General features: G+C 32.3%; 1 protein-coding gene across 3 annotated transcripts; it reads right to left on the minus strand.

Moving 5' to 3' along the window:
* Nucleotides 1–1,667: 1,667 nt before the first annotated feature.
* On the minus strand, nt 1,668–13,221 carry LOC111636369. Of its 3 annotated transcripts, none has more exons than XM_023381603.1 (7): nt 13,159–13,221; nt 6,477–6,518; nt 6,268–6,322; nt 5,589–5,703; nt 5,342–5,511; nt 4,191–4,330; nt 1,668–4,110 (listed from the first exon to the last, which is right to left on the minus strand). In XM_023381603.1, exons 3-7 carry the CDS (start codon nt 6,307–6,309, stop codon nt 2,043–2,045), a joined length of 2,535 nt encoding a protein of 844 aa, XP_023237371.1. In that variant the 5' UTR covers nt 6,310–6,322; nt 6,477–6,518; nt 13,159–13,221; the 3' UTR covers nt 1,668–2,042. The 3 variants fall into 3 exon arrangements, with proteins under 3 accessions (XP_023237371.1, XP_023237373.1, XP_023237372.1); XM_023381605.1 differs by lacking the exon at nt 13,159–13,221 and adding an exon at nt 7,859–8,665; XM_023381604.1 differs by lacking the exon at nt 13,159–13,221 and having other exon boundaries at nt 6,477–8,665.
* Between the last annotated feature and the right edge of the window lie 2 nt (nt 13,222–13,223).

Raw genomic sequence — 13,223 nt, forward strand, 5'->3', positions numbered from 1 at the left:
ATCACAGTTCACTTTACTTTTTGTAGTGTACTGTACGTAATGCTTATTGGTTTATTTTTAGCTGTATTTTTGATCTTTATGAATACGCACATTATTATTATTTTTTAAAATTTACTAAGCCAACTATAATTATAATTTCGTAAAATTTCTTAAAGTAAAAAATGATAATTTAAACCCGCGATAGTATGTAACGAGAGAAAAATGAACCAATTAAATAGTGCTAAATTGTTAAGCTTAGAAAATATGCTTCTATAACGTGTCGCCATCTATTGATAACGCTAGTAATTACGATTCAAATAAAATTTTAAATTTATAACTTCGTAATTGTATGTAATACGAAACTATTAAAAAGTTCAGAATTATTAATAATGGCTTTACCATAATTATAATTATTTTTAATAAATGGAAAATAATTTCGTTTTTTCTTTTCTAAATTAGGAAATGACGTCAAATGGAAATCAATTATTTTTTTCTTCTTTTAAATATTTTAATAGAAAAAAATAGTAATTATAGTAATGAAAATTCGCATGCTAAATTGCTTGTTTATTTTTAAATTCATTTAAAACCTTAAATTAAATTCAAAAATTTTAAACACGTGACTTAAAATATTTTTGAATTCGAGCCAACGAATTAAAGATAAAAGAGAATAGCACGTGATCTCCGATCGCTTTCCCTATTGGTCTATTTGAATTTCTTTACTTTCGCCATTAATGGTAAAAGCACCTGCGGGTTACCGAGAACGTAAAAAAAAAAGTAGTTGGACTTAAATGCAATTATGACGAATTAAAATTGTGCAATGTACAATTTATTCTTGTAATATTAGTGAAATATCGCTTAGGGGGAATAACAAGGTTGAGTTGAATAAACATTTGAAGGTTGACTGTCATATTTAATAAATGCCAACGTCCAGAATTATTTCATGGGAAAGTATTTTATTGTTTTTATTCGCTCGTGAGTATTTTATAACTAATTTTACACACATTTTAAAGTGTTTAAGGATTATCCCCTGTTTAGTTATTCGATCCGCCTACGAGAAACATTGCACGGAATTTCGCAAATTGTGCAAAATTATCTAAAAAAATGTGAAATTTATGGTAATTTTCTTATTGTATACGGATGTGCTGTATAATAATTTACAGGATTTTCTTTGAATTGAAGTCATTGCTTTTGATATAAATGGTTTTGGTCTGGATATACTCGCTATCCTGCTGTTCACGACACACTACGTGTTATTTGAGGGTTAATTTCCTTAGAGAAACGTTTATTTGGCTTTGAATTTCTAGGAGGGAGGGGTTCGATTCGTGGTAAAAATTACAGAAATTGGAATGCGAGTGTTAATTTAGGTGTACGAACGAAAGTATGAAAGAAACCAAAAATACGAGCGAGTGGCTTATCAAATTTCCAAAAAATCGATGGACATATGCAACCTGATCCAGTGAAACACTAGTCGAGAATTCGCGTCCCTCCAACGAGCTGGCCACGTGTTTTCTTCACGTTTGTAACACCTAAATAGGGGCCAGTTTCCCATAGAAGATACTCCCCCTCCAGTATACAAACAGATGCAAATTTAAATAAATACCATTTCAAACAATCGTAGAATTTGTTTGCATTTATTAGTAAAAAAAAAAAAAAACTTTTTTAAAAAATGCAATTAAAATTTGTTGTGTTTTCTACCTTTTTACATAAAAATACAAAGTATAATCGAATTACAAAAATCTGGTAAATTTTTCCTATATATATATATAAAAATTGTAAAACCAAATAAATAATTTTCGTTTTTTTCTTTAAAAAAAAAAAACAGAGAGAGATTTGTTAGTATAGAAGTATCGCTGAGGCTTGCCCATATGATTTAAAATTTCATATTTTTGTTTGTAAGATAAGACTAGAGAACTCGTTGTAGGTTCTGTAATCTCTTACATATTTGTTAAAATGTTTTGACTAGAAGTTGTTACACGGATTAACGAATTACCACAAAACAAAGTTTACTGGACAGAATATACCGACACCGTATTAGATTATCTAAAAGTTATTGAGCTAGCTCGTTACTTGTAATCGATTTCTTGACGTTCGCTGTTAGTGTGAATGGCTTCCAATATGGGAGAATTGATTATGATTTCTGTACTGGATCTCTCGAATAAGGCGTGATTGTCACGTGATCTGGTGCTCCTGTGTACTTCCGCTCCGTTTGAATAAGACCTCATTTCCGACGAACTCGATGCGAATCTTCCGGATGATATTGTATCCGGGACGGTGACAAATTCCGAAGACGATCTTTCCAATGGTGGAGGATGAGATCGGAAGTAGGTAGGAACGTCTTCAACAAATTCCGAAGTGGATCTCTCTGCTATGCTTCTACTTGTGCGATAAGTGCAACCGGTGTCTACACTCCACAGAGATTCGCGTTCTGCTCTGGTGAAATCCATGTCGTATTCCGTTACTGATCTCATATCCGCATCGATGGTTTGCCTGTTAGGATAGGAAGGACGACGCATCCCTTCGCTTCTCTTTCTGTATCTTTGTACGTAAACGGATGGCTGTGGCAGTGTTTCGGCTGGAGGATTCAGGGGAGGAATGGTGAGGATCTTGATGATGACCGTCCACGCTTCTCTGCTAAACAGATTCTCGTATCTGACATCTTCCGAAATTTTTATGTATTCCTCTACCGTGGTAGCTTCTTGAATTAAGGATCGGAATGTTTGATTCGTAGTTATTAATGTCCTCCACGTTTCTTTATCTTCTATGTTAAGTTCTTCGATTCCTTCCATACGAGGTGGTTGGAGTACTCTTATTAATACATCCCAATCTGGTGAATGAGTTGTAGTTGGGGGAGCAGGAGGTGGCGGTGGCGGTGGCGGTGGCGGCGGCTGTGGCGATGATGTTGGATGGGACGATTCTTCTGTTCTGGAAGTTACCTGATATTTATCGGTCACCGTATTAGAATAATCGGTTATATCGGTTGGATAATGTCGAATGGTCACATCCCAAGATGGCGAAGGTGTTGGCGCTTTTTCTAGTGGCTCTATGGTATCGCGAGTATGTTTTGTGACGTGTTCTGTGGCTATTGTTTCTGTAGTTGTCGTTACGTAAACGTCATCGATATTCTGGACCATAATTTTAGGTTTGCGTGGCACTAAAGCTCTTTCTTCCTCCAACAGTTGCGTTGTTGTCTTTTGATGGCGCGTCGTGTCTTCAATGGTGTCAGTTAAATCTTGAGTGTCGATTAAATAATCAGTGTAAGTGGCGGTTTGTATATTTGGCTGTCGAATGTAGGGTTGAACGGGTGGTCTACTTTCTACTTCAGACTGTGACCAGTTATCGTTATCAGGAATACTTCCGTACAGAGAAGGTGGGCGTCTTTTCACTCGAGTTTGGGTAGAAGCTATTTGTGGTTGAATATAAGGAGGGGGTGGTCTTATATCTGATTTTGCTTCAGTCATTTTGGCATATCTTCTATCAATAGATTCCTGTTGTAGTATGTCTTCTCTTTCGCTTATCGTGGTCAACAATTGCTCCATTGCAATCTTGGTCTTCAGGCGAGGTCTCTTTTCTGGTGGTTTAGTAAGAGTAGTTATTGGCACAGAAGAAACGCTTTCATCGCGTTCTTGATCTAGAGGATAACCAGATCGAACGCTTCCCTCGTCTGGGATGAAAGCAGTATTTTCGTAACGATATTTATCATGTTTAGTAGTTGAAGTTTCACTAACCAAAATGCTTCTTCGACCTTCCATTTCTTCAGCATCGGAATTAATCGAAGAAGGGGATTCACTCGGATAATCTGATGGAATCGTATCACTACGATCGGCTGTAGTGAGAAGTGCAGCTTCGGAACCAGAAATGGATTGTGCAATAGCACGAGGGATCCGAATCTGATCGAACATCAGACTACCCATTGTCGATCCACTGAGTTTAGTGATAGCGCTTCCGGGTGCAGAAGACATAGCCTTCTTTCTTTTGATAACTTTAATATTTCTTTTCTTGAGGCAATAATAAGCAACTCCTATACCTAAAAGTAGAAGCGTGAGAAATAGTAAAGCGCAAATAATCAACAATAGTTCCACTTCGGATAATTTAGGTGGAAGAACAGCAGCTGCTGCTGGAGCAGGTTCGATTCTGCAATTAATAAAATTCTGTGTTAATCATAAATGACCATTTAGGATTATAAACTATAGACGGTGTGAGACACCACTTACATGGGAGCTACCGCATTATTGGGCGTAGGTGCAAGAGGTGGGGGATATCTACAGATAATAGTTTTTATTTCGTCTTCTTCTAGTTGCAAAGAACGGTGGAATCTCACTATAATATTGTTGACAAATACCCTTGGCGCTTCCTTGAAATAAAATATACATTATTTAAATAAATATGTCAGTTCTTTTTATTACATAAATATTTCACGAGTTTTATACGTTATAAATCCTTCAAAATAAGTTTTTCTTCTCGAAACTTCACTAAAAAAAAAAAACAGATTTCTAAAGAGAAAATATTCTAACTATATCTTATAGAGACATTAATGCAGTCTACAGGTGACACTCATCAATATTCTTGGAGAATGTTCTTGGTAGGAGGAGGTAACACTGCGGGGGTGCTACTGTCGAAACCGGTCGCTAGTCAAAACTTGCTAAAAGTGGTTTTTGCTTTGACTCCCAACATCATATTTATCTTACTACCGGTGGCTAAAATTATATATAAAACCAGGACTGGTTTTAATAAAGAAGTTGTTAAACTTATACAGGGTGGAATTGTAAAATAGTACAGTACAAAATACTAAAAAGCTCTGTATTTTGAAATATAAAACAAAATTCATACCAAATTCACAAAAAAAAACTTTTTTTAAAAAAGTTTTTGGTATATTTGATTATATTCTATTTATTCTTCGATATGCAATTTTAAAACTTTTTAAAGAAGAGTTTTATTGAGGAAGTCGTATAAAAACATAAAAGAAAGTTTACAAAATGAAATTTCTTAATGGAATTATAAAATCGACAAAATGTTTTGCAAGCAGATGTCAACATGGGTGTTGTTCTTCAAATTACAACGGGTTGAGTCAAATACAGGAAATAAAAATACAGTATTTAGTTTGGATTCAAGCCAAAGAACCAGGTAACGGAAAACTAAAAAAAAATATTCATCATAAAAATGTCATAACCAGAAGTTTAACTATAGTTATTGTATTATGGATAAGAAATAAAAGTAAAAAAATGTGTACAAAATGGCTCGGAATAATTTTAAAAATCTATTTTAAAAGAAAGACGTAAAAAAACAACGTTAACTTTCTTTAAATATTTCAATAATATCTATTTTTACTTTCATAATTTTTGCAAAAAAGGCGTGATAATGTTACCTGTCGAGTCCCACAACCTTTGAGTGGGATTCTGAGTTGATAGTATTTACTTCCATCGCCATAAAACCGGCACGGGCTGGTTCGATCATAATCTGTATATGTGATACCACGAAAAGGTTCGCTGAAGTTCAACTTAACAACCATCTCTCCGGAGGCACATGATAGAAATGCTGAAAAATAACATTAAAATTTAATGTATAATTCTACTTTACTAAAAAAAATTTTTTTAGAAAAGAGGAAAGTTTACCTCTTGTTCTGTTAGTCAAAATTTCGCTGCTAAATTCGTCAGCCACAGCTTGACGAACAACACTTTCCACTCGGCTATCATCACGAATGCCTTCTTGCAAAACAGCAGATAGAATCTAAAAGAAAATAAAATTTAATCAGAATAAACACTTATTTTTTTTCTTTCCTATTCAAATAGTTTCAAAAGCAAACAGTAAAAAAAAAAATGAATTCCTTTATAGTCGGCACTTTTAACATGCCATTGTTTGCGTACCTTTACAGCCATTAACTGCCAATGATCTCCGTTTTTACTTTACAATCACTCAAAAAATTATTTATAATGCAATCTATAGCGTAATAAATCTTTTCCATTGAAAATTGCAAGCTTGAAATTTTAAGCAGGCCATTTCCACAATCAATCTTAACTTTAAGATTTTTTTAAGACCGAGATTTACTCAACCGAACTTTCTTTTTCTCCTATGCAATAAAACTTTACCGAAAAAAATCTCATCTCATCCAAGTCTAACAGAGTAGTAAAGTTCAATGGCAGAGTTTAAACGAAAGTGACGCCATTTTGTTAATGATAGAAATAAAATTTTACATAGATCCAACGATAATTTTTAATACCAGACAAATTTATATAATATTTCCAACATATATTTATGAACGTTTGAATTAAATATAAGTAAAAATAATCTTACCTGCAGGAAGAAGACAGTGATTGATAACCATAGCGAAACCATCTCGCCACAAAATCTAAAGAAAGAAAGAAAGAAAAAAATTATTAATATAAAACATCTTAAATATTTTAATATGCTAAAAAAATAAAAGTTGTAATCTTTTTAGGATCAAAGTAATTTAGAAAAATACTCCAACAAGATCAAACTTCACACCGTTTAAAGCATCTTACCTGTACTAAGGGATTACATTCTCCTCCACCTGCAGCATTATCCTACAGAAAACAGAAATAAAAAAAGTTATTTTGATATACAACAAACTGCAATTGGCGTCCAACCCACACTAAGTAACAAACAACGGTGAAAAAGGCAAACCAGCCTAACCACGCAAAATCTCTTCAAGGACAAATTCTAACGGGAATAAAACACAGAGAAAGTGAAATTGTTCATTTCCAAAATCGATTTTAATAACCATCTGTTTGTGTCTTTCCCTTTAATTATTAAATGCTCGAGTTTTTTACGACGAAAAGTGACAGCGAGAAAGTTGAAAAACAAAAAAGTTTTCATTGTTCGTAACTGAATGGGAACGAAGGTAAAGAAAAAAATGGTAGTTTAGATCCTTACGAAGTATGCGAAGTTTTTATTTCGGTTTCCACTAGCGAAATTGAGGTCGATTGCACTTAATAAATAAATTCAATCTCTTGCTGTAAACACAAATAAATTTTACAGATTCTTAGGGAGGGAAAACATTCTACTTTGTTAGTGTTTTCATATAACAACAACATTTCTTTTATACTGAATTTCTTATAAATGAAATTTCGTATTAAATTCGAAAAGTTTCCAATTTATCAACTAGAATGTATTATCAATTGTAATGTATTTCATCTTGTGAATGAGCGTGAAATTGGGGTTTTTTTCCGCTCATTCAGAGTTACGAACCGACGTGAAATTGCCATTATTTCCCCATTACAAATGAGAATTATATTGACATTACACGCTTCTGAGTCTGAATGGGCATAAAATAGATATTTCTAAAGATGAAATCGATAGTGAATAGTTTTATTTGTGAGTGAACACGAAACTGGCATTTTTTTGTTTTGTAATTCATGAATTCTGAAAGATATATATGTGGTATATATATACTGTAGCAGTACATTTCTCTACTGGAATACGAATTAATTTCAAATTCTTCACTGATCGTAAATATATTAAAAGTGAAAAACTATTATTTTATTTTAAATCGGATCGAGAGAAGAATATAATTATCATTCTTATATAATTAATTCTAAATATTTCATTGGCCTAATCTTTATTCACTTCCTATGAATAAGAAATAAAGCATTATGCAACTTCACCTATGAAGGAATGCAATTATCGTTTTCATTCCATGCCACGAAAGAAGGAAAATTTAATTTCGTAATGTAACTTGATAATGAACTTTGAAACAAAGAATTTAATTACTTTAAATTACTACGAAAACATCTTAGTAATAATTTAAAATATATATATATATTGGAAGGCATTTGTAACAATAAATTACAATTATATAATACAAAATATTTCTTTTCAAAACTAAAAAATTAACCCAGTTTCTAATAGAAAAAGCTGAACTTACTTCTGAAAACGGCTTCTAACACTCCAGCTTGTAAAATCTGTATCAGTAACTTCACGAGTACCGTTCTTATGACGTCACGTTTTTCCCACAATACCATTCGACTCAATTAATTTCTATAAAAGGCTAAACTGTCACACAGCAAAGTAATAAGACAGAGAGAGAGAGACTGACAACTCGGCGAAGGCGAATAACAAAAATCATTTTCGATTTATTTAAACGAGACGTGAATGAATTTGATTTAATTTTATTTCTTCATTGGACTCAACACAAAGCATTTAACACAAGAAATAAACGGAAATGACGATTTAATTTGGAAATCGCTTGATTAAGTAACTCCTTTATTTTTTTGTTAACGAATAATACATTATAATTAATATACACATTAATACGAATTCCGACACGTAAATCAACGAATGACCTCAAGTTTCCTTTATAAAATAATAAAGTGGGTGTTACATAACTCGTCTTAGTGAAAGTGGAAGTGACGTCAATAGGGTGTGAAATGCGGTTACTAGTACTTTCACACCTGTTCGAACACCAAATGAAAATTATTAAATTTTATTCATTTTAATAAATATTCCATCCAGTGCATTAACCGAGAAACCGATACAAAAACTATTCGAATATAGAAAAGGCAGAGAATAATTTTATTACTGTATTATTATTATTATTTAACTAACTGTTACAGAGGAAACTATTCGGAATGATCGTTTTATAAACGAACGATTGAATATAGGATGCCCTTGGCCTTCACATTGGGGAAAAAAATTTTTACCTTAAATGTGCCGGCGTTAACTCCATTAGTGGTACAACCAACGGGTTCAACAACCGATCACACACAGTAATGGAAAGTTTCGAGCATGCGTCTTTTAACAGAATGCAACTGCATCTTAAGTAAATAAATTAATTTCCAACAAACTTGACCCCAAACATTTCTCAAATTTTAATTTGACGATTATTATAAAAAAAAAAAAAAGTTTTCACTCGTTCACTTTCTAAACTCGGAAACAACATTCTTTTCAATTAAACAACAACTAGTTATTCAAACGTTCCATGATCAATTTGTAGGCAAAAATTCGTCTGGTGGAATTAAATAGTACATATTTACAAATATGAAAGCATTCCATTAAGTAATTGGACTCGGTGAGTTTTAGCTAATGAGATAGCAAGAATGCTAATATTGCATGTAAACTCATCATCTTAGATCTACGTGAAAGACTTCTAACGATTCTTTCACTCGAGTAATAAGTTAGGCTTCAATATAATTACTTAATTTTTTTTTTTTTTTAATTTCTTGACGTCATTCTTACGTCGGATGAAAAAGAATGCCGATGCTCCGAGAAAGACAGGCAATGCCTTAAGCGATACCGACGATAGTTTTATTGCTAGTTTACAAATGAAACTGTTTGGTTTGCCGAGATGTATATATATATTTTATTTCCATTACCATTTTTCCTCTGGAAATCTGGTTCTCCTACTAGTCGACGCCTACGTTCGGGCTAGAGTTCACTGTACCCTACTAAAAATCTACTCTCTTCACGCAAACTTAAAACTTCTCCACCCAAAACTTGCAGCTGCATCACGTTTTCTTAAAGTGCCATCTCTTGTTAGTTTCGTAGATGATCACACAAAAATGATATCTTGTTACTCGAGAAATGATATATAAAAATGATCTCGTTTTTAATAAGAGCGTTGAACTTGAGATCATCATCGAGTAAACCCATATGATGGCCATCGGCGCGTGCCGAAACATTTGTATGATCGAAAAACAACCACCGTTGTATTCTATTTTAATTATATCTAAACAGGAAGTAAAATTTCTCTCTGTTCACATGAATAAACTCGTGTTGCAGAATAGAAAGTAGTAGAAAAAACAAAAACAAAACTTGATATGGTTTCAAGCTTGTTTGGCTATTTTAAGGAAGAATAAAGATGATGATGATATGATTTTCAAAAAGTATAGGCCTATATATATTATATGTATATAAAAAAGGATTTTTAACGAAACACAAGAGTTATTATCTTTTAAATTTTTATCACATTACTACACGTTGTTAGTAATTTCACACGTTTGTAATTATGAAATTTTTGTTTTAAAAATATTAAAAACTTGTAAACTTAAATTACTCGTACGTGTGAACGTACGAGTAATTTAAGTTTATATCAATAGTCTATTATGTAGGTTAATGTTCGAATAAGTTTTTCATATTATAATATAATTTTCTCTTAAAATGCCATTAAATAAAATCTATATTTTCAGAGAGACAATCAAACTTTCTACACATAAATCTAATTAAGAAAGTGATATCTAAATGAATTATAATACTGAAAACGTGACTAGATACACCAAGTCTACGATAAACTTACCTCTCTATAAGATACTATGACTTACAGGTTACAATGTTATAAATAATTGTAAAATATTAAGTGTTCTTGCTTTCCTGCAACGTTTAAAAATGAAATAAAACGATGTCACTAGTTATTGAATTATATAGAAACATCTATTTGTTCGACTCTTTAAGTACAGACCTACATTAACCCCGAAAAAAAAAAAAAAACTAAATCACGATCCAGCCCGTAGACCGAATCGAAAAAGTTCGTGACATTGACTTATGACATTCATATATAAGTGAAGACAGCGTGGGCTTTTTAACCAGACAGAAACGGGAGCAGAGATGACAGATTTTTAAAAAGAAAACACCCAGTAAACAAAGGCTAAACCCTTTTAATATTATCCATTTTAATAAACGTATACATTTTTTTTTCTTTTTTTAATGTTTAAACGAACAGCTCGAGTCAGCTCGTGACGGTGAGAATAACTTACATTCGTGCACAAAAATCACGTTAAGACAATTCGAAGGATCTGGTCAAGTCCAAATACTGTCAAAAGAAAACTTTCATCTTGTTTAAAGTTGTTTAATCATAAATTAGCATACAAAAGAGTTTTCGCATTAGCATGAAGTGATTAATTATAAAAGAGGACTTGATCTCATTCATTGGAACTTGTTTTTCCTAGTTTCTTTTTTTTTAAATTTTTCTTGTGTTTTTTGTCCTTTATTAGATACAATTTACAATTTAAAACTGAAAAAAATAAGAAGAAATCGAGCAAGTTTTTAATTCTTTGTACTGTACGATACGATAAATTCCAGAAAATAAAACCCGTATTAAATGATACATTAATCGATGATCCTATCTTTGAATGAATGATTTGATTATAGAAAAGCATATGTAATAATCAATCCTAAATATAAAACCAGATAGTACAGCTTAGCTACGATGGAGTCACCTGTTAGGACCGGTTTAAGGACAACCTCCCTCGATTTCACCTACGTTTAATGTCACACTAACCTAAATAACATCTGTAGAAGCCTAAGTACTGCAAACAGACCGGAGAGAGATGATAGCCTTGGAGACGTATCTCTATCTAGCGCGGGTGGATAGAGATTTATACTTCTCATATAAGATTATTATAATTATCCTTTAATTATTATAAATATCTAGATCTGTCAATGCCCTACTAATGTTCATTTTTGAACTATTTTTTAATATGTAGAGAGATTCTTATTAAGATTTCTTCGAAATTCGTAGAATTATCGTAAAAAAATACTCAAGATTCTTACAAAATTGCCCTTTTGTTAAAACTTAGATACTAAAGACTAAGATGAGAACCTTTATTTCTGAGGCACAAGTCTTTTTTTTTGCAGGCATGTGATACTAAAATAGAGGTTTTCATTGTTTCGCGACCCACACTTTGTTTCTTTTAATAACCTACAAAAACAATATACAAAACTAATTTCTTTCTCTTTCAATTGCTATATGTTTTTTTATTTTTAAGACATGTCAAAAAATAAGATGGCCAACATAGATATCCGCGATAGTTACACCCAATTTGTTGACCCGCAATTAACTATTTAATGATTTCGTTTTTAAAGAAAAAAGAAAAAAAAAATTGGCATTCGTTTAATATAAAAGTCGATCATTAAAGTGAAATGCTACTAAATTGATAATTGTATTCTTGTTGTAAGCCATATTTGGAATAGAATATTTTCGTGAATCAGATTATAAGACCGGAGGCAAAGAACGTCTTCTTTAAGACACACCCTACGTGTGAACGTCCGAAATAAGGAGCACTTCCCAACTTTGTTTTCGCCTATTCGCATACTCACATAAGACAACCTACTTTACATTTTAAATAATGCAACATCGTCACTAACCGTATATGTGACACCAATACAGCTTTCGGAAATCCTTCTCCTAGTTCCTCGACCTTTTCGGGCTGATATACGAGCACGAACTGACCCCCCGCATAAGAGGACCTCGTTATAAAATGGAACAAAAATAAGGAGGAGGATTTCTAGTAAACTGCATATTATTAAAAACAAAACAAAGGAAAATAGTTTGCTACTAAGATTATATAATACAGCGTGGCTCTATGTATATATATATATATATATAGCCTTACCCCCTTTTCTTTATTTAGAAAGGTCAAATTCCGAAACCTCTGTAAGCTCGTTTGGAAGATTTGGAGAAGACAATGGTCCTTCCTCGATTGTTATATGACAAACCCTCTTGTTTATGAGGTATAATTTCGGGTTTGGTAAAGTACAGTATTCACTAGAAGTAACAGGTGTGGCATTTTAAGGAAAATTATACAAAATTATCATTACTCGACAAAGAAATGTTGAACAATGTTATTCAGATTAAACATCACCAGATAATTTTTTTTAAACTAAGAAATTGCTTAAATGATGCACTTTCCGCCAATAAGAACACAGTTTAAATAATCGTTTGAAATAACCGCAAACTCCATGTGTTCTTAATAGGAAAGCATATGGCGTGTAAAGAGTAAATTTTACACGTCTTAAAACCGTTACAGAATTATCTTTTTTTTTTTTAAATTTTTTTTATTCATAACAGCAATAGAAAAAAAACAATCTCGTATAACCATTAGAAAAAAAATCAACATTTGAAACGATCATCCTGATTGGTTATTGAGCGGAAAGAAAAAAACATCCAGATGAAGATCCGGTCACGTGACTCGGTGGCAGACGAACTTCGGCAATTCTCTTCCGGTCGCTGAATTTTTACTTAATTTCGAAGGATTTTTACTCGAAATATTCAGTTTTTTTTTATTTAATAATTAAATAAGTCGAGTATCATCGAACGGAATGTAAGACATTATCGAAAAAATCCAGTTAGGTGGGAAGGGGTTCAGTTAAGGGTTTAGGGTTAAACTAACATTAAAAAAAATAAACAAATAAAAAGCGAATAACGTAAAATAAAAAAAACGATAAAAATACCTTAAGATCTTCACACAATCTTCACGTATTTATATATATATATATATATATATATATATATAACT

The sequence above is a fragment of the Centruroides sculpturatus genome, unplaced genomic scaffold (genome assembly GCF_000671375.1).
Source record: "Centruroides sculpturatus isolate CEXI.00-Female unplaced genomic scaffold, Cexi_2.0 scaffold1060, whole genome shotgun sequence".
Lineage (NCBI taxonomy): Eukaryota > Metazoa > Arthropoda > Arachnida > Scorpiones > Buthidae > Centruroides > Centruroides sculpturatus.

Bases quoted from the DNA above. Each gene is read 5' to 3' on its own strand.
- LOC111636369 (XM_023381603.1), bottom strand. From the start codon at position 6,309: ATGGTTTCGCTATGGTTATCAATCACTGTCTTCTTCCTGCAG. The intron at 5,704-6,267 runs GTAAGATTATTT...ATTTTCTTTTAG, and splicing joins TCACTGTCTTCTTCCTGCAG to ATTCTATCTGCTGTTTTGCA. The intron at 5,512-5,588 runs GTAAACTTTCCT...GTTATTTTTCAG, and splicing joins TTTGACTAACAGAACAAGAG to CATTTCTATCATGTGCCTCC.